The 23,105-nt window shown below is 39.2% G+C and overlaps 1 protein-coding gene across 2 annotated transcripts in view; it reads right to left on the bottom strand.

The window, feature by feature from the left end:
• ssbp2a (single stranded DNA binding protein 2a) overlaps positions 1–21,379 on the bottom strand; it is a 192,971-nt gene extending 171,592 nt beyond the window's left edge. The window contains exon 1 of one of the 2 annotated variants that reach the window (XM_061906332.1): positions 21,237–21,379. In XM_061906332.1, the coding sequence (XP_061762316.1) occupies positions 21,237–21,292 (56 nt within the window). In that variant the 5' untranslated portion in view covers positions 21,293–21,379. The remainder of the gene's footprint in view (positions 1–21,236) is intronic. The other variant, XM_061906330.1, reaches the window with a different exon arrangement.
• Between the last annotated feature and the right edge of the window lie 1,726 nt (positions 21,380–23,105).

The raw sequence follows: 23,105 nt of genomic DNA, 5'->3' as shown, positions 1-23,105 counted from the left end.
AGTCATACCAAAGACTATAAAAATGGCGCCCATTGCCTCCCTGCTTAGCACTCAGCATCAAAGGTTGGAATTGGGGGTTAAATCACAAAACGATTTTCGAGCGCGGCGCAAGCTGCTGCTCACTGCTCCCCTCACCTCCAAGAGGGTGAAGATGGGGATCAATCAAATGCAGAGGACACATTTCCCCACACCCAGTGTGTGTGAGCTTCAAGCACACCTGTGAAGTGAAAAACATTTGCGGTGACTACCTCTTGAAGCTCATCGAGAGAATGCCAAGAGTGTGCAAAGCAGTAATCAGAGCAAAGGGTGGCTATTTTGAAGAAACTAGAATATATAACATGATTTCATTTGTTTCACCTTTTTTAAGTACATATCTCCACATGTGTTCGTTCTTAGTTTTGATGCCTTCAGTGACAATCTACAATGTAAAATAGTCATGAAAATAAAAAAAACACATTGAATGAGAAGGTGAATCCAAACACTTTTGGCTTCTACTGTATATATATATATATATATATATATATATATATATATATATATATATATATATATATATATATAAATGATAAATAATAAATGGGTTGTACTTGTATAGCGCTTTTCTACCTTCAAGGTACTCAAAGCGCTTTGACACTACTTCCACATTTACCCATTCACACACACATTCATACACTGATGGAGGGAGCTGCCATGCAAGGCGCCAATCAGCACCCATCAGGAGCAAGGGTGAAGTGTCTTGCTCAGGACACAACGGACGTGACGAGGTTGGTACTAGGTGGGATTTGAACCAGGGACGCTCGGGTTGCGCACGGCCACTCTCCCACTGCGCCACGCCGTCCCTAATACAAATACATTAGGGGTGTGGGAAAAAATTTATTCGAATACGAATCAAATCGTTTACGTTGTGCGATTCAGAATCGATTCTCAATTATTTTTTTTTATTATTATTTCTTTTTAATCAATCCAACAAACCACTACACAGCAATATCATAACAATCCAATTCCAAAACCAAACCTGACCCAGCAACACTCAGAACTGCAATAAACAGAGTAATTGAGAGAAGACACAAACACGACACAGAACAAACCAAAAGTAGTGAAACAAAAATGAATATTATCAACAACAGTATCCCTATTAGTTATAATTTCAGCATAGCAGTGATTAAAAATCCCTCACTGACATTATCATTAGACATTTATAAAAATAATAAAAAAGAACAATAGTGTCACAGTGGCTTACACTTGCATCGCATCTCATAAGCTTGACAACACAGTGTGTCCAATGTTTTCACAAAGATAAAATAAGTCATATTTTTGGTTCGTTTAATACTTCAAGCAAATTTACATTATTGCAATCAGTTGATAAAACATTGTCCTTTACATTTATAAAAGTTTTACATGCTACTCTGCTAACATGTCAGCAGACTGGGGTAGATCCTGCTGAAATCCTATGTATTGAATGAATACAGAATCGCTTTGAATCGGAAAAATATCGTTTTCGAATCGAGAATCGAATCGTATTGAAAAAATCGATATATTATCGAATCGTGACCCCAAGAATCGATATTGAATCGAATCGTGGGACACTCAAATATCCACAGCCCTAACATATATATATATATGCGTGTGTGGGAAAAATCACAAGACTACTTCATCTCTACAGAACTGTTTCATGAGGGGTTCCCTCAATCATCAGGAGATTCAGAAAAATAAAAATAAAAATCTCCTGACGATTGAGGGGACCCCTCATGAAACAGTTCTGTAGAGATGAAGTAGTCTTGTGATTTTTCCCACACATACATATATTGCGCTCTACCACGGTATCGAGCACTATTCTCTGGATAATCTAATTAAGATTTCATCTGTGCTTAATCGGTCTAAAAACAATGCTGGCAATAATATCACTTATCTGCAATTTGTCCATCAAAATGTATTATCGGTCCCTGGTAGTCATAGCTCAACAGCTTTGAAATCAGACTTAAAACACACCGTAAAAAGTAAACAAGAGTGTTTTCCTTTATTGTTTTGCCATTTGTTTGGCCACCACATGAGCCTACGAGGAGGCTACAAGCAGATTCGCACACAAGACTGTGGTGAACGTCAGCCAACGGTCGCTATGGCAGCCAATGAGATCTTGACAGCAGGTCACCTGTCAATTAAGATGAAATCTCGGAGTTATGTGTTTATAACAGGCGCCTTCCCGTTATATGAGGTGGAGGCAAAATATTAGGAACAAGCTCTCGGTAAGAGCCAAGATATCAAATTACAACCTCCTAAACGAGCACTAAAATAAATCAACAGCTCCCGCCAACAGATGCGATAAAAAGTGAACATGATGATGCTCATAAATGGAAGATTTATGGTTGGTTTTAATGACCTACCTGATCAGGGCTACGTGCACGTCATCCTTTGTTGTAATATAAACACTTATTTAGCATTCAAATAAAAGGTCACTTGGGCGCATTTATGAGCAATTGTTATAATCGTGCCTCATGTTTTTTTTTTTTTTGGTCTAATATAAAATGTTTGTTTTATCCCCAAGAACAAAGAGGTTTGCTGGCATTTAGGACCCTCCGTGACTATTAAACAGACTTTAATGTTAACAAAAAAAGAAAGCCTGACATGCTTTAGTTGATTTCATATTCTCAGGCAGATTGTGCAGACTGTAAATTATTTTAGAGGGGCCTTTTTTTTTTTTTTTTATGTGCATCTGCAGCAAGGACACATGGGACGAACCAGATGAGCACTTGCATGGAGGTCAAATGCATTTAGATTTCACACGTATGTAGCTGGTATGTGTCCTGAGGTCAACGCTACAAGCAATGAGCTAATGATCCAGCAAATTCCATCATCCTGGCTCATTCCTCGCTAATCTGTTGTCGCCGTCGCTCGCTCTTTGACGGTCCGCCGTGCCGCAGGAAGGAGAAACGACGACTCGGCAGCGGCAGTCGGACCCGCTCTGCCTCTCTGATACACACCACTGATAAACAAGCCTGCTTGTTAAGAGCGAAATTAATCTCGCCCTTCCCTGCCTTTTGCCTTTCGCTGCCTTTCCAGCTTGTCAGAGAGTCTTTTGCTTTGCCAGAGCCTTGGCAGCGTCACACATGATGTACCAATTGTTTATGTACAAAAAACTTTGTACTCTGCAATGATTTGAGAGGACTGAAAGCATTTTTCGGACTATAAAACGCACTTAAAATCCTTTAATTTTCTCAAAACTCGACTTACTATGGTTTGTGAATAAGGACCTTAAAATGGCACCTATTAGCAAACATTATCTGGCGTTTTGTTTCATAATATTATGCAAAAATAACTTTTCCTACCTTCTGGTACCTGCTGATGTGTATTTGAGATCTGCATAAGTCCTGAAAATTTGCGCAAGTCCGCCACTGTAGTCTGTGCGGATACTGTAGTCGATAAGCTTCTTTTTCACTATCTTCTTTACTTTGCCAGAGCCTTGGCAGCGTCACAAATAATGAACCCTTTCTTTATGAACAAATAATCACATACTTTGCATTTACTTTAGAGGATTCACCGTATTTTTCAGACTATAAGGTGCACTTAAAATCCTTTAATTTTCTCAAAAATCGACAGTGCGCCTTATAATCCGGGGGACCTAATGTCTGGAATAAATGTGGTTGTGCTTACCAACCTCGAAGCTATTTTATTTTGTACATGGTGTAATGTAAGTGTGACCAATAGATGACAGTCGCACATAAGAGATACGTGTGGACTGCAATATGACGCCAGTATACAACACAAAAAAATGTTATATGTTCCATTGAGAATAAAGAACATTACACACGGCGCTGTCAAAATGTTTTAGTATGACTTTGAAGCCGCACCGCTTGATGGATTGGCGGCCCAATACAGCTACCGTAGTCAGATTTACAAGTATTACTATAGTGTGTGTGTATAAGGAGTGCAAAATGGCACCTATTAGCAGACATTATCTGGCGTTTTGTTTCATAATATTATGCAAAAATAACTTGTCTTACCTTCTGGTACCTGCTGATGTGTATTTGAGATCTGCATAAGTCCTGAAAATTTGCGCAAGTCCGCCACTGTAGTCCGTGCGGATACTGTAGTCGATAAGCTTCTTTTTCACTATCTTCTTTACTTTGCCAGAGCCTTGGCAGCGTCACAAATGATGAACCCGTTCTTTATGTACAAATAATCTCATACTCTGCAATGACTTTAGAGGATTCACCGTATTTTTCAAACTATAAGGTGCACTTAAAATCTTTTAATTTTCTCAAAAATCGACAGTGAGCCTTATAACCCGGTGCGCCTAATATCTGGAATAAATGTGGTTGTGCTTACCGACCTAGAAGCTATTTTATTTTGTACATGGTGTAATGGTAAGTGTGACCAATAGATGGCAGTCGCACATAAGAGATACGTGTGGACTACAATATGACGCCAGTATACAACACAAAAAAACGTTATATGTTCCATTGAGAATAAAGAACATTACACACAGCGCTCAAAAATCTGTCAAAATGTTTTAGTATGACTTTGAAGCCGCACCGCCTAACATAACCACAAATCATAATCATAATTGAAAATAAAAGTAATTTACTTTCCCTAAATATCTAAAATTATTTTTATTCTCTTTATGTGATAATTTTCTCCTTCCAGTGCTGTTGTTTTTAGGTTAGAATTTTTATCCAATCATAGTTCAGTTATTTTATGTTGCCATGCTGTACCAAATCTGCCTGAGGCCTTCAGAACCAACAATGCAAAGCGTCTGTGCACTGTAAGTGAACGGGCACATACTGTTGATAGATAATTGCGATAGCCAATCAGATCAGGAGTTGTTGTCAGTAAGGCCTTCTAGCTGGCCTCACGTTGAAAATGACATTGCTATGCAGATCAGCAAAGCCACACCGTTAGCGGATGAATTTAATCACATACAGTTGTGATAGCCAATCAGATCACAAGTTGTTGACAGTACCCTATCTAGGTAGCCTGATGTTAACCAGACGGTGATTGGATATTCACTTGTCACTCTTAAGTGAGTATCCAATCACAAGCTGCAATTTACTGAAGCAGGAAGTGTTGCGCCGTAGCCATACCGGGCTAGCAGAGAAATCACCCATACTCACTTTGTTAACCCACAAAGAAAGAAAACAAAACGTTGATTAGGTGGCAGATATATATTTGCAAGACCATTTTCAAGAAGGACATTAAAAGAGAAACTAAATCTTTTGTGAGACGATGTCGGCCAACCCTGGTAGCTGGCAAAGCTATCCCGGCGATGAAATGGTGAACTGACTACAAGGGGTACCACTGGCTTGTACGGCTGTGATTTCCAATATTTATTTCTTTATTTTTTCACGTTAATTATGTTTTTTACAATTTTAATTTTGACAGTACCACATAAGATATATTTTATTGCTGATGTGAGTTTATTGATGTTTAAATGCACCAGAAAATAAACAGTTTTCTACACAATGACCAGTGGTGCATAAATGTGTTTCTGTATAGTATTTCTACAGCAATGGTCATGTGGTGACATAAAAGATGGTATTTTGAGAGGTAATCATTGAAGTCCGACATCACTGAAGGCCTAGGTGGGAAACGCACGGCCCTCCACTGCTAGGAAGATTAATTCAAAATCATTGTTCTGATTGCTGCTTATTAAAGATGACCTATGGTTAATTCCGTCTTTTCTGACCTTTAAATGTATCTACAATGTTAGACAAAGTCAAAGCATCAAATCATAAGGTTCATGCATTGTGGTGTGAGGTTGCAAGCAGTTTGGGACACCTGTGTTAGCTGGGTTTTGCAGTCCGGCTACGTTGTGACGGAGCGAGGTGGATAAATAGGTGAAACTAAAAAATATATATTCATTACATGTAAAGGTTTGTTTATTCCAGCAGTTAGATTTACAAGGTGCAACTAATAAATGAGATAAGCTCATAACATGCGACTCTAGATATGTCAAACCTTCTTTTGATATAATTTTGATGATCATGCTTTACAGACATTGAAAACCTCAAATTAAAAATGTCCAAAAATGATGGGTTCTCAAAAACTGTAAGCCGTTATCATCAAAATTATACCAAAAAAAGGCTCGACATATCTCAATTTGTATGTATTGACTTGATATCACATATTAGTTTTACATTTGAAGTTGAAATACTGACATAATTGAACTTTTACACGATATTCACATTTTTGGAATTGTACTTATTTAGGCATTGAATACAACTTTCAGCCAGACGGGGAAGAGCTTGTTTTATTCTGCTTCAGGTTATGCAAAAACTCAAACAAGTTTAGATCAAGTATTATTCACAAAAAATAAATGTTGATACTTTTAGAAAAGGCGGGGCGTTGTTACATTTGACATCTGGGAACGCATCTTCAAAAACTTGGTTTTGAGTCTGAGTTTTGTCACTGTGGAGATATATTACACCAAAGGATATCCAATCATCCAGGGAAAGGCATTTAAGAACAGATTTTAATTTGCAACGCCCATCTAACAAGTAGGTAGCATTTACATGATAGAGATGTTGAAGTGTGATGATAATCTCGCATTGTCCCAGCCGTCGTCGCTGGGGGAAAGGTCGACACGCAACAGTTGACTTAAAAGTGCTACCAGTAGCCTTATAAGTGCTATCAGTTAACGTAAAGTCCTAACAGCTGACTTAAAAGTGCTAACAGTTGACTTAAAACTACTAAAAGTCGACTTAAAAGTGTTAAAAATGGACTTAAAGTGCTAACAGCTGACTTAAAAGTGCTAACGGTGGACTTAAAAGTACTAACAGTCGACTTAAAAGTGTTAAAAATTGACTTAAAGTGCTAACAGCTGACTTAAAAGTGTTACTAGTTGACTTACAGTGCTAACAGTTGACTTAAAAGTGGTAAAATGTTCCTTAAAAGTGCTACCATGTGATGTAAAGTCCTAACAGTTGACCTAAAAGTGCTACCAGTAGCCTTATAAGTGCTATCAGTTGACGTAAAGTCCTAACAGCTGACTTAAAATTGCTAACAGTCGACTTAAAAGTACTATTAGTCGACTTTAAAGTGTTAAAAATTGACTTAAAGTGCTAACAGCTGACTCAAAAGTGTTAACAGTTGACTTACAGTGCTAACAGTTGACTTAAAAGTGGTAAAATTTGCCTTAAAAGTGCTACCATGTGATGTAAAGTCCTAACAGTTGACTTAAAATTGCTAACAGTCGACTTAAAAGTACTAACAGTCGACTTTAAAGTGTTAAAAATTTACCTAAAGTGCTAACAGCTGACTTAAAAGTGCTAACAGTTGACTTAAAAGTGTTAAAAATTGACTTAAAGTGCTAACAGCTGACTTAAAAGTACTAACGGTGGACTTAAAAGTACTAACAGTCGACTTAAAAGTGTTAAAAATTTACTTAAAGTGCTAACAGCTGACTTAAAAGTGTTAATAGTTGACTTGCAGTGCTAACAGTTGACTTAAAAGTGGTAAAATTTGCCTTAAAAGTGCTACCATGTGATGTAAAGTCCTAACAGTTGACCTAAAAGTGCTACCAGTAGCCTTATAAGTGCTATCAGTTGACGTAATGTCCTAACAGCTGACTCAAAAGTGCTAACAGTCGACTTAAGTGTTAAAAAATAACTTAAAGTGCTAACAGCTGACTTAAAAGGGTTAATAGTTTACCTTAAGTGCTAACAGTTGACTTAAAGTGCTAAAAGTTGACTTATAAGTGGTAAAATTTGCCTTAAAAGTGCTACCAGTTGATGTAAAGTCCTAACAGTTGACTTAAAAGTGCTACCAGTTGCATTATAAGTGCTATCAGTTTACGTAAAGTCCTAATAGCTAAATTAAAAGTGCTAACAGTCAACCTAAAAGTGCTAAAAATTGACTTAAAGTGCTAACAGCTGACTTAAAAGTGTTAATAGTTGACTTAAAGTGTTAATAGTTGACTTATACTGCTAACAGTTGACTTAAAAGTGGTAAAATATGCCTTAAAAGTGCTACCAGGTGATGTAAAGTCCTAACAGTTGACTTAAAAGTGCAACCAAATGCCTTATACGTGCTATCAGTTGACGTAAAGTCCAAACACCTGACTTAAAAGTGCTAAACATTTACTTAAAGTGCTAACAGCTGACTTAAAAGTGTTAATAGTTGACTTAAGGTGCTAACAGTTGACTTAAAGTGCTGACAGTTGACGTAGAAGTGGTAAAATTTGGCCTAAAAGTGCTACAAGTTGATGTAAAGTCCTAACAGTTGACTTAAAAGTGCTACCAGTTGCCTTATAAGTGCTATTAGTTGACGTAAAGTCTTAACAGCTGACTTGAAAGTGCTAACAGTCGACTTAAAAGTAATAAAAGTCGACTTAAAAGTAATAACAGTCAACTTAAAAGTGCTGAGAATTGACTTAAACTGCTAACTGTTGACTTAAACGTGTTAAAGTGTTAACAGTTAGATCCGCTCGACATCCATTGCTTTCGGTCCCCTAGAGGGGGGGGGGTTGCCCACATCTGAGGTCCTCTCCAAGGTTTCTCATAGTCAGCATTGTCACTGGCGTCCCACTGAATGTGAATTCTCCCTGCCCACTGGGTGTGAGTTTTCCTTGCCCTTTTGTGGGTTTTTCCGAGGATGTTGTAGTCGTAATGATTTGTGCAGTCCTTTGAGACATTTGTGATTTGGGGCTATATAAATAAACATTGATTGATTGATTGAACAGTTGACTTAAACGTGTTAAAGTGTTAACAGTTGACTTAAACGTGTTAAAGTGTTAACAGTTGACTTAAAGTATTAACAATTGACCAAAAGTGTTAACAGTTGACTTAAAAATACCAACATTTCACTTAAATTACCAATACAAAAATACTGCTATAAATCGCTCACAACAGATGTGTTGATGGACACTTCTCAAGCATAAAATAAACACGGAGAACGTCTGCAACTCGTGGACGACAGAGCAAACAAAAGACGATAAGGACGACTTTGATGGTGTTTCTTTTGGTAATTATAGTTCATTATTACTATTAATATTTTAAAATAATTAAACCAGCAGAGCTGCTTGACAATGAGCTCTGAGTATGTGCTTTTACTGGAATCTATCGCCGTACTTTTAAGTCTGTGCGGTATAAAATGAGTAAAATACCCATACAAAGCTTTTGTTTTCCATTTTTAGTTTGTGCTTTTTATGGTGGGTTGCAAGGAACACTTAAAACCTGCATTACTCCATCCATCCATCCATTTCTTACCGCTTGTTCTAATTCATAAAATCACATGATTTGATTTAAAATTGAAAAAATAAGCTTAAAAACATCCCGACTTTTGTCAATCATCAGTCATTGTGTGGACAAGCTTATGTTGTTTTGTCAGGCAATAAAAGGAGTAATTTCACCAAAGAATACGATTCAGACCACATCAGGTTACTGCTTTAAAAATGTAAATTAAATATTCATAGAGATGAATTTGATAGTAGGCAATTTGGAACTAAAAAGTAATATAGACCAAACAATGAAGGCAGTGAGGCTCCCAATGGCGGTGAAGTTAGCATGCTAATAAGCATGTTTACACTTTCTGAGTTGCTGTCATCAGCCAATGGACAACCTGTCACTTGGTTTCATTCCGATAGTAATACGTGCATCACAAACATAAAACTATTGTACAAAGTCGGTTAATACAGTTGACGATTAGTGGTGTAGATATTTTTCTATTCTGCCATTTTTTGTTTTGTTTGAACAAGACTCTTAGTGCTTCAATGTTGAAATTAACCCTCAAAGTCTGGATACATTTCCCATATCATTAGAAGCATTTACCAACCCCGTTTCCATATGAGTAGGGAAATTGTGTTAGATGTAAATATAAACGGAATTTTCAAGTCATTTTCAACTCGTATTCAGTTGAATATGCTACAAAGACAAGATATTTGATGTTCAAACTGATAAACATTTTTTTTTTGCAAATAATCAATAACTTTAGAATATGAAGCCAGCAACACATCAAAAAGAAGTTGGGAAAAGTGGCAATAAATACTGATTAAGTTGAGGAATGCTCATCAAACACTTATTTGGAACATCCCACAGGTGTGCAGGCTAATTGGGGACAGGTGGATGACATGATTGGGTATAAAAGCAGCTTCCATGAAATGCTAAGTAATTCACAAACAAGGATGGGGCGAGGGTCACCACCGTGTAAGCAACTTGTCGAACAGTTTTAGAACAACATTTCTCACTGAGCTATTGCAAGGAATTTAAAGATTTTACCATCTACGGTCCGTAAAATCATCAAAAGGTTCAGAGAATCGGAAGAAATCACTGCAGTAAGCGATGATATTACAGACCTTTGATCCCTCAGGCGATACTGCATCAAAAACCGACATCAGTGTGTAAAGGATATCACCACATGGGCTCAGGAACACTTCATAAAACCGCTGTGAGTAGCTACAGTTGGTCGCTACATTTGTAAGTACAAGTTTTAAACTATACTATGCAAAGCCAAACCCATTTATCAACAGTACCCAGAAACGCCGCCCGCTTTGCTGTGCCAAGCTCATCTAAGATGGACTGATGCAAAGTGGAAAAGTGTCCTGTGGTCTGATGAGTCCACATTTCCAATTATATTTGGAAACTGTGCCCGTGGTGTCCTCCGTAAAAAATAGGAAAATAGCCATCCGGATTGTTATAAGCGCAAAGTTCAAAAGCCAGCATCTGTGATGGTATGGGGGTGCATTAGTGCCCAAGACATGGGTAACTTACACATCTGTGAAGGCACAATTAAAGCTGAAAGGTACATACAGATTTTGGCGCAACATATGTTGTCATCCAAGCAACATTATCATGGACGCCCCTGCTTTTTTCAGCAAAGCAATGCCAAGCCACGTGTTACAACAGCGTGGCTTCATAGTAAAAGAGTGCAGGTACTTTCCTGGCCCGCCTGCAGTCCAGACCTGTCTCCCATCGAAAATGTGTGGCGCATTATGAAGCGTAAAATACGACAGCGGAGACCCCAGACTGTTGAACGACGGAAGCTCTACATAAAACAAGAATGGGAAATAATTCCACTTTCAAAGCTTCAACAATTAGTTTCCTCAGTTCCCAAACGTTTACTGAGTGTTGTTAAAAGAAAAGGTGATGTAACACAGTGGTGAACATGCACTTTTCCAACTACTTTGGCACGTGTTGCAGCCATGAAATTGTAAGTTAATTATTATTTGCAAAAAAAAAATTAAGTTTATGAGTTTTAACATCACATATATTGTCTTTGTAGCATATTCAACTGAATATGGGTTGAAAAGGATTTGCAAATCATTGTATTCCGTTTACAATTTCCCAACTCATGTGGAAACGGGGTTGGTAAGTCCCATCTTAAAACCCATTTGTATACCCTTTTAGACCAGTTGATCTGCCATCTATCCTTTGTGGAGATGGGGGGAACAGATTAGGTGACCACAGATGACGCGCTAGCTGTTGAAAGTTGGGACCCGGGGTGGACCACTCATCTGCGCATCAGTTGAGGACGTCTCTGCGCTGCTGACCTGTCTCCACTCAAGATAATCTCCCGCTGGCCCCACTATGGACTGGACTCTCACACTATTAACTAGATCCACTCGACGTCTATTGCACCGGCCGCGCAGGGGGGCTTGGTCCCCACATCTGCGGTCCCCTCCAAGGTTTCTCATTGTAGCCCATTGGGTTGAGTTTTTCCTTGCCCTGATGTGGGATCTGAGCTGAGGATGTCGTTGTGGCTTGTGCAGCCTTTTGAGACACTCATGAATTAAGGCTGTATAAGTAAACTTCGATTGATTGATTGATTGATTGATTGACTGATTGATTGATTGATATACATTTACAGGTTTGAAATCAATCCCTGGATACATGTTGCATTCAAAGAGGTCATATTAAAGTACCCATGATTGTCACACACACTAGGGGTGGGTGAAATTATTCTCTGCATTTGGCCCATCACCCTTGATCACACCCTGGGAGGTGAGGGGAGCAGTGAGCAGCAGTGGTGGCCACGCCCAGGAATCATTTTTGGTGATTTAACCCCCATTTCCAACCCTCGATGCTGAGTGCCAAGCAGGGAGGTAATGGGTCCCATTTTTATAGTCTTTGGTATGATGCGGCCGGGATTTGAACTCACGACCTACCGATCTCAGGGCGGACACTCTAACCACTATGTTGTTTTTCTACATTTAAAACAATTTATTGTGGTCAACAAAACAGTTAATGGTGGTTGGGCAATCATATTTACGTGCCTCCGCTTCGACAGCATCATCTCCCCGCTATCTTTTTTTAGGTTTCTAGTGCATCCATAGCGAGTCTACTGACAGAGCTAGAAGTATACGCTACTTTGTATTGGAAATGGCAACAGCGGAGGATGGAGGAAAAGAAGAAGTTTATTGACTAAAGTGTTGGAATACAATGGCGGACTCGCGCAAAGCACTTTGGGTAAATGTCTACCATATATGGACAATGCAATGACGTCACTGATGGCAAAAACGTTAATGCCGTAAATTCCAAAACGGCTCATTTCCAAGAAGTATGAAGGAAGAAGGCAGGATTTTTCTCTCCAATGCCTCGATGGATGTAAGGAAAGTAGGGTTTGCATAATAAAGCCATCAAGTGATTGCACTTAGTGGTTAGTCTAAGGGTTAGCTGTGTGGACAAGCCTTAAGTATCACTATAATGTGCAGAGTTTGGTTGTGATAGCAAGCAACAAGGGAACAGGGAGAACTGCCGTCAGGCTTCACAGCTTTCCCACTAAAAGGGAAGAGGCGAGAGCAGTGGGAGATTGCTTGTGGCATTGAACAACGTCCACAGAATTAGCAACTGCGATGCAACCATCTAATGCTTCTGATCAGCTATCTTATTAGAGGACTTTTAAATGTCCGGGCTTTGTGTAGAATTACACTGTCTTACAACAATAATGTATTAAGAAATATTGTAACTCTCTGATGGTGTCAATTAATACCAAACATCTGTGTGGAAATAATTTTGATAGATCTATGATATTCTATCTTATCACTGTTCATGTTCAATGTTTGTGTTTGCAAACCTTAGAAAAGCACGTGTCTCTAGTAAAACACACAAATGTACAATAATACAGGCGTTGTTAGACTAATTGCATGTTTAGTATAGGAGTTATTTTTGAATATTTTTTTTATTGCTTCAATTGCATTATCTCAGGATTCTAAGAACATTACTGTCATATTGTGTAAAAATCTAATTTTTGTGTTTGCAAACCTCAAAAAAGCATATGTCTCTAGTGAAACTCACAAAGATACATCCATTTCCATCCATTTTCTACTGCTTATTCCCTTTTGGGTTGCAGGGGGCGCTGGTAATTATCTCAGCTACAATCGGGCGGAAGGCGGTGTACACCCTGGATAAGTCGCCACCCCATCGCAGGGCCAACACAGATAGACAGACAACATTCACACTCACATTCACACACTAGGGCCAATTTAGTGTTGCCAATCAACCTATCCCCAGGTGCATGTCTTTGGAAGTGGGAAGAAGCCGGAGTACCGGGAGGGAACCCACGCAGTCAAGGGGAGAACATGCAAACTCCACACAGAAAGATCCTGAGCCCAGGATTGAAACCCTAGACTACTCAGGACCTTCGTATTGTGAGGCAGACACACCAACCCCTCTTCCACCGTGAAGCCCACAAAGATACATGAATACAGGCATTATTAGATGTATTGCATGTTTGGTTTAGAAGTTATGCTTGAATATTTGTTGTATTGCTTTAATCGCATTATCTCACGATTCTAAGAACAATACTGTCAAATCATGTAAAAAATATATTTTTTGTGTTTGCAAACCTTACAAAAGCACGTCGCTAGTAAAACTCACAAAGATACAAACCCTGTTTCCATATGTGTTGGGAAATTGTGTTAGATGTAAATATAAGCGGAATACAATGATTTGCAAATCCTTTTCAACCCATATTCAATTGAATGCACTACAAAGACAATATATTTGATGTTCAAACTCATAAACTTTGTTTTTGTTTTTTTGTAAACAATTATTTACGTAGAATTTCATGGCTGCAACACGTGCCAAAGTAGTTGGGAAAGGGCATGTTCACCAGTGTGTTACATCACCTTTTCTTTTAACAACACTCAATAAACATTTGGGAACTGAGGAAACTAATGGTTAAAGCTTTGAAAGTGGAATTCTTTCCCATTTTTGTTTTATGTAGAGCTTCAGTCGTTCAACAGTCCGGGGTCTCCGCTGTCGTATTTTACGCTTCATAATGCGCCACACATTTTCGATGGGAGACAGGTCTGGACTGCAGGCATGCCAGGAAAGTACCCGCACTCTTTTTTTATGATGCCACGCTGTTGTAACACGTGCTGAATGTGGCTTGGCATTGTCTTGCTGAAATAAGCAGGGGCGTCCATGAAAAAGACGGCGCTTAGATGGCAGCATATGTTGTTCCAAAACATGTATGTACCTTTCAGCATTAATGGTTACTTCACTGATGTGTAAGTTATGCACTAATGCACCCCCATACCATCACAGATACTGGCTTTTGAACTTTGCGTCGATAATAGTCTGGGTGGTTCGCTTCCCCTTTGGTGCGGATGACACAATGTCGAATATATCCAAAAACAATTTGAAATGTGGACTCGTCAGACCACAGAACACTTTTCCACTTTGCATCAGTCCATCTTAGATGATCTCGGGCCCAGAGAAACCGGCGTCGTTTCTGAATGTTGTTGATAAATGGTTTTCGCTTTGCATAGTAGAGCTTTAGCTTGCACTTACAGATGTAGCGACCAACTGTATTAGTGACAGTGGTTTTCTGAAGTGTTCCTGAGTCCATGTGGTGATATCCTTTAGATATTGATGTCGGTTTTTCGATACAGTGCCGTCTGAGGGATCGAATGTCACGGTCAATCAATGTTGGTTTCCGGCCATGCCTTTTATCTGGAGTGATTTCTCCAGATTATCTGAACCTTTTGATGATATTATGGACCGTAGATGTTGAAATCCCTAAATTTCTTGCAATTGCACTTTGAGAAACGTTGTTCTAAACTGTTTGACTATTTGCTCATGCAGTTGTGGACAAAGGGGTGTACCTCGCCCCATCCTTTCTTGTGAAAGACTGAGCATTTTTTGGTAAGCTTTTTTTATACTCAATCATGGCACCCAACTGTTCCCAATTAGCCTGCACACCTGTGGGATCTTCCAAATAAGTGTTTGATGAGCATTCCTCAACTTTATCAGTTTTTATTGCCACCTTTCCCAACTTCTTTGTTACAGGTTGCTGGCATCAAATTCTACAGTTAATGATTATTTGCAAAAAAAAAATGTTTATCAGTTTAAACATCAAATATGTTGTCTTTGTAGCATATTCAACTGAATATGGGTTGAAAATGTTTTTCCAATCTATTTATTCCGTTTATATTTCCATCTAACACAATTTCCCAACTTATATGGAAATGGGGTTTTTACAATAATAAAGGCATTATTAGACATATTGCATGTTTGGTTTATGAGTTATGCTTGAATATTTTGGATTGCTTCAATTGCATTATCTCAAAATTCTAAGAACATTACTGTCATTTTGAGTAAAAAACACATTTTTGTATTTGCAAACCTTACAAAAGCACATGTCTCTAGTAAAACTCACAAAGATACAACAACACAGGCATTATTAGACATATTGCATGTTTAGTTTAGGAGTTGTGCTTGAATATTTTTTGTTTTGCTTCAATCGCATTATCTCAGGATTCTAAAAACTATACTGTCATTTCATGTAAAAAAAAATAATTGTTGTGTTTGCAAACCTTACAGAAGCACATGTCTCTAGTAAAACACACAAAGATACATTAACACAGGCATTATTAGAGATATTGCAAGTTTAGTTTAGGAGTTATGCTTGAATAATTTTTTTCCCCCTTCATTAGCATTATCTCAAGATTCTAAGAACATTCCTGTCATATTGAGTAAAAAACTATTTTTTGTGTTTGCAATCCTTACAAAAGCACATGTCTCTAGTAAAACTCACAAAGATACATTAATACAGGCATTATTAGACATATTGCATGTTTGGTTTGGGAGTTACATTTTGTTTATGCTTCAAACGCATTATCTCAGGATTGAAATGATACAGTTTTTTGGACATCTGTGTTGCTGAATCTTTTGCAATTTGATCAATTAATATTGGAGAAGTCAAAGTAGCAAGATGGACTTGGGAAGCTTTAGCCTTTAGCCACACAAACACACGGTGAATCTTTGTTTAAAATTCCTGGAGGTGAAACTTTCCTATGGATCAGAGCGCGGTCAAACGAACATGGATCCCGACCACATGTCAACCAGCAGGTTTCGGTGAGAAATTTGTGGTTAAAAAGTCAGTTCTTAACGGAGAAAAGCTGAGCTTGTGCCGTCCATAGCTGCCGTCGACTCCCCTGAGACATTGGCGTCAAGACACCCGTGGACACACCCTTTTGACTATCAGGTACTATTAAACTCACTAAAACACTAGCAACACAACCCTAACCCTAAGCGATTTCCCAGAATTAACCTAGTAAATGTGTCTAAAAACGTTGAAATCCGTCCCAATGCAATCGAGTTTTATAATGTTTTTTTCTAGTCCGTCGCTATAGGTATCGTCAAACACGAATCTTTCATCCTCGCTCAAATGAATGGGGAAATTGTAATTTTCTCGGTCCAAATACCACTTTTTGTTGGAGGCTCCCATTAAAAACAATGTGAATATGTGAGGGGCCATCAAACATGCGACGTCATTGTCTGCGACTTCCGGTGGAGGCAGGGCTTTTCTCTTAGCACCGAAAGTTGCGAGCTTTATCGTGGATGTTCTCTTCTAAATCCTTTCAGCAAAAATATGGCAATATCGCAAAATGATAAAGTATGACACATAGAATGGACCTGCTGTCCCCGTTTAAATAAGAAAATCTCATTTCAGTAGGCCTTTAAGATGAGTATTGGTATCGGATCGATACTAGCATACTTTTGTCCCTCTCTCTCTCTCTCTCTCTCTGTCTCTCTCTCTCTTTCTCTCTCTTTCTCTCTCTCTCTCTCCCTCTCTCACTCTCTCTCTCTCTCATATTCAGCCTTTGGAAAAAAATATCTTAATTGTTTGACCAGAACGCAAACATATGACTTCAAATATAAAATATATATTTATATATATTTAGACACAAAAGCAATTTCATGACTATTTATTTAAAATGTTTTCCTTAAATGCACATTTATTTGCAGAAAACTTGCTAACAGTTGAATCAAAAGTAAGTAATTATTAATTTTGTATTATTGTACTTACTTTTCCAATTTACTTGTACTTGTCTTTACAATTATGTGAAGGAGAACAAAATTAGGGAAATATCTTGTCATTTCTATACTGTTAGATTGTATTATTTTACTGTATTTAATAAATGAAAAAAAAGTTTTGCATAAAGATACTGTACGAGCACATGTGACCAATATTTACTTTCACATTTTATACATCAGAGAGATGACAGAAGCACAAATGTGAGAAAAATAATCACTCAATACGCTGTCCTGTCCTTCAACTCTGTCAAGCACTAATCCTTCCATTCATTTTCCATATCACTGGTCCTCATTAGGGTCACGGGTGAGCTGGAGCCTATCCCAGCTGACACCAAACAACCAACCACAATCACATGTACTCCTGTATGGACAATATAGAGTCTGCATTTAACCTAACATGCATGCTGTGTGGATGTGGGAGGAAGCCGTAGTATGCAGAGAAAACCCACATAAACACTGGGAGAACATGCATGCTCCACACAGAGATTCAAACCCTCAATCTGCTGACTGTGATGCCAACATGCTAGCCACTGGTCCACCGTGCAGCCAATGAACATAATAAGAGAAAAATGTAGTTTTCACCAGAGTGCAGACAAAACACACATCCTTGTCTAAAGTATTCAGGCATAAGATTTCACCAAACTCAAATCCAAGTTCAAGAACAATATTGATGCGTTTGCATACATACATACTGTAAAATGTGAAATATTCACACTGTATTACAAGTTAAAACACAGCTGAAGGAGAGAAAATGAAAGAAACCCCTATACACTGCACAAGAGTATGTCCATTGGTTATTTTATTACATCAACTACAGCAGGGGTAGGGGACCTATGGCTTTCGAGCCAGATGTGGCACTGCATCTGGCTCTCAGATAAACCTTAGCTGACATTGCTAAAAAATAACGTTCCAAATATAAAACATTGTCATGCATTCTAATCCATCCATCTGTTTTTTACCGCACCTGTTTAAGAAGTGGCATTCAGGATAAGAAGTATTTTATTTATTATTGGTTAGCTTCAGAATAACAATGAGCCCCATTCAGCAATACATTTCTAACTTTTCCTCCTATCTTTCTTCCTAAGTGATTTCCTAATTAATTGGCCCTAGTGTGTGGTGGCGACTTGTCCAGGGTGTACCCCACCTTCCGCCCGAGTGCAGCTGAGACAGGCTCCAGCGACCCACCACGACTCCAAAAGGGACAAGCGGTAGAAAATGGATGGATGGACGGAGTCCACTCAAATTCATGACGCGTTCTTAAACGCCCAAATTCTTCGCACCTGTGGACTTGCTGAATGCCAGATGTTTAGCGTAGGCATGTCTATCAGAATTTGCATATAAACACACCTTTATATCCCTAATATGCATATGTAAACACCCTTAATTTTGTCATTAGAATAGGTAATCACGCTTCATTCCTCATATAAGGGCATAGTTTCGGTGGAAAAGCCGAACATGCAGACACACGGAGTAAAACACAAACAAATTACAGAAGAGAAATTTGTATTATCCTGCGGGGGGTATACATAATGTCAAAATGTAAGTTTAAGAAAGGGGGGACTGCGGAGGCAGTTCTGAAGTGGTCAAATAAATATTCGTCACTTCAGGCAAAACATGGTTGCGAAATATCCGCTCCCTCCCCAGTGTGTGTGTGTGTGTGTGCTTTATATCTGTCTGTCCGTCTTGTCTATATCTGTATATCTATCTATGATATTAATTTAACATTAGACAATAGACGTAAGGGAACTTGTCACACTTAAGAAGAAATAGGCCACCCTAAGAGTGCTCTGGAGCAAGGGTTCAAGTTCAAGTTTATTTGTCACATGCAGACTACACCACAGTGAAATGCTTTTTTCCATGCTCTTCAGATATTGCGTACAGTGGGATCCAAACACTAGTTGCAGAATCTAATACACTAAATACAAAAAAATACAAACAATTTAATAGCTCGGATGTACATTAATTACAAGACAAATACAGTACCAGTGCAATATCAAATAGTGTAACAGTATATACAGTATAGAAAGGAACACTCGTAGGTTTTGTTCTTACCTACGAACAAATCCCAGCTAAGCAAACATTGATGAGTACAGAAATCTCCTTAAAAACTTCACAATTGGGCCAAAGAACAAAATTCGTTCTTAAAGGCCTACTGAAACCCACTACTACCAACCACGCAGTCTGATAGTTTATATATCAATGATGAAATATTAACATTGCAACACATGCCAATACAGCCTTTTTAGTTTACTAAATTGCAATTTTAAATTTCCCGGGAGTTTCGTCTTGAAAACGTTGTGTAATGATGACGTGTACGCAAGACGTCACGGGTTTTTAGGAAATATGAGCGCTGCACACACACACAGCTAAAAGTCGTCTGCTTTTACCGCATAATTACACAGTATTTTGGAGATCTGTGTTGCTGAATCTTTTGCAATTTGTTCAATTAATATTGGAGAAGTCAAAGTAGAAAGATGGAGTTGGGAAGCTTTAGCCTTTAGCCACACAAACACACTGTGATTCCCTGTTTAAAATTCCTGGAGGTGAAACTTTACTATGTATCAGAGCGCGGTCAAGCGAGCATGAATCCTGACCGAATGTCAACCAGCAGGTTTCGGTGAGAAAATTGTGGTTAAAAAGTCAGTTCTTACCAGAGAAAAGCTGAGCTTGCGCCGTTCATAGCTGCCGTCGACTCCCCTGAGACACTGGCCTCAAGACACCCGTGGAGACACCCTTCCGACTATCAGGTACTATTTAACTCACTAAAACACTAGCAACACAATAGAAAGATAAGGGATTTCCCAGAATTATCCTAGTAAATGTGTCTAAAAACATCAAAACAAAAAAACTTGTTTTTTTTTGTTTTGTTTGTTTTTCTAGTCCGTCGCTATCAATATCCTCAAACACGAATCTTTCATCCTCGCTCAAATTAATGGGGAAATTGTCGTTTTCTCGGTCCGAATAGCACTTTTTGTTGGAGGCTCCCATTAAAAACAATGTGAGGATGTGAGGAGCCCCCACACTTGTGACGTCATCGTCTGCGACTTCTGATAAAGACAGGGCTTTTTTGTCAGCACCAAAAGTTGCGAACTTTATCGTGGATGTTCTCGACTAAATCCTTTCAGCAAAAATATGGCAATATCGCCAAATGATCAAGTATGACACAGAATGGACCTGCTGTCCCCGTTTAAATAAGAAAATCTCATTTCAGTAGGCCTTTAAGAACGGTTGCTGAACGGGGCCCAATGTTATTAAAAAAAAGAAAAGACTTTTTAAAAATGTTGGTCTTACTTACACATGCACACATTAAGTTGTATTCAGTGTTAAAAAAAATATTACATGGCTCTCATGGAAATACATTTTCAAATATTTGGCTTTCAAAAAGGTTCCCGACCCCTGAACTTCAGTCAGAGCAGACATTTGTCACAGAGGCTAGAATTCCAAGCACTTTTCTTTACCATTTTACTTTGTCATGTCCGCTACTTTGAAAACTATTCAAATCGAAGCATTTACAAAACATGCAAAAACATAAAAAATAAAAAAAAAGCCCGCTTTGGGAGCCGTGCATGCGGCGCATGAACACGCGCACTTGCTCCCCGCGCGCATCCAGGCTCAATGTCTAGTTTCACTTTCATTTCAGGATGCGCAAGATTTTAAACGGCAAAAAAAAAAAAAAAAAAAAAAAGTACATCCTGGAAGTTGTGACTCGTTGACAGCAGAAGAAAAAAAAACCATCGCACTAAATTCTACTGGAATTTAGCAAAATGAGATTAAAAAAAACAAACCTTTAAACTGCAACCGGTCAACTTTCGAGGCTGCGTGTGTGTGTGCGTGTGTGTGTGTGAGTGTGTGTGTGCCTGCGCTCGGCTGCACACGCACGTCCACCCCCCTCCTCCACACGCAGCGGTGTGTGAGTGTGTGTGTGTGTGTGTGTGTGTGTGTGTGTGTGTGTGTGTGTGTGTGTGTCCCGTGAATAAAACTTACTTTTCCCTGGCTTGGCTGTCGGACGGCACGTTGCTGCTCTTGCCTTTGGCGTACATGCTTGCAGAGAGCTCCGATTGTCACGCACCTGTCAAACCATCACAACCTCTTTGGGCACGGCCCCGTCACCATGGCGACACGAGCAGCGTCCGCTGCCATTGGATGCCGCCCTCTCGCAGGACCGCCCACTGGAAGCGGCGCCCGCTGTTGAGCGACAGGGCGGAGGCCACGCCCATTCCCCCACCCACCCCGGCAAATGTCCCGCCCCCTTCTGCACTCCCTCTCTCTAGTGTCTGTCTCACCACTTTGCTTTCCATTTCTGAGCTCTGTCTGTCTGTCATTTCTCCCCTGATTGGAAGCCTCTCCTGACACACACACACACACACACACACACACACACACACACACACACACATCCTCCCTGTTCTCAGTGTAAAGGGGAATTTGAAACCGTCCAACAACTGCTTTGGCTGCTTTTTTTTTTTTTTTTTTACAACCACACTCTCCACCTATACACACACACACACTGTAGAGTATGCATGCAACTCTTTGCACATATAGCCAGCTGTGTGTATTTACAGATGTCGCTGCAAACACGTGTCAACAGCTTGTTGCACACGCAACAAACATGTTACGGGACGATGCACGGGTGGAAAGAGTGTCGTATTGTAACCAATCACCTGTTTGAGCCGACCATAGTGTGTGTAGAAGAAATGTGTAAACAACACCTCATCATTAAGTGCCCGATTACGCAAAACCCACTTCCATCCATCCATTTCCTACCGCTTATTCCCCTTTGGGATCGCGGGGGGCGCTGGTGCCGATCAGCTACAATCGAGCGGAAGGCGGTGTACACCCTGGACAAGTCGCCACCTCATCGCCGGGCGCAAAACCAACTTGTCTTATCTATTGGCGCCGGCTGTTGTGTATTTGGGATCTGCATGAGTTCCGGAAATTGTGGAAATATCTATTAAACTTGCCTTTTTTTCATTCTTCCGCCATACGAGCGAATTGGGATTTGCAAAATCTGTGAGGTTAAAGAGTCTTCATATGTAGTTCACATTTGGCCAAAGCATACTTGCCAACCTTGAGACCTCCAATTTCGGCAGGTGCGGGGTGGGGGGTGCGAGGTGGGGGGCGTGGTCTGGGGTGGGGCAGGCCGTGGTTGGGGGCATGGTTAAGAGGTGAGGAGTATATTTACCGCTAGATTCATAGATTCACCAAGTCAAGTATTTCATACATATATATATATATATATATATATATATATATATATATATATATATATATATATATATATATATATATATATATATATATATATATGTATGAAATACTTATTTTATTTATATGTATATATAAATATATATATATATATATATATTTATATATACATATAAATAAAATAAATACTTGAATTTCAGTGTTTATTTATTTACACACAGAACACTTATCTACTCATTGTTGAGTTGAGGGTTGAATATTCCATCCTTGTTTTTCTAACCATATGCATGTACACTAGATGGCAGTATTTTCCTGTTTAAGAGTGTCACAACACTGCTGTTTGGCAGACGAACTGCTTGAGGTAGACGAATTCGGACAGCTGTTGTTGTGTTTTGTTTTACCGCGCTTGGAGGACGATAATGAAAATGCCTAACAATAAACCCACATAAGAAACCAAGAACTCGCCCTCGATCATTCTACAGTTATAACGTCATTGGGCAGACACGCTCTTTGTGCACGTCAATCAGGTCCGAATTGAGCCGGAGGAGGCGTGGCCTCCAGTTTCGCCTGAATTTCGGGAGATTTTCGGGAGGATATTTGTCCCGGGAGGTTTTCGGGAGAGGCGCTGAATTTAGGGAGTCTCCCGAG

The sequence above is a fragment of the Nerophis ophidion genome, linkage group LG07, assembly GCF_033978795.1.
Source record: "Nerophis ophidion isolate RoL-2023_Sa linkage group LG07, RoL_Noph_v1.0, whole genome shotgun sequence".
NCBI classification, from domain to species: Eukaryota; Metazoa; Chordata; class Actinopteri; order Syngnathiformes; family Syngnathidae; genus Nerophis; species Nerophis ophidion.
This window is presented reverse-complemented; position numbering and strand designations above follow the sequence as displayed.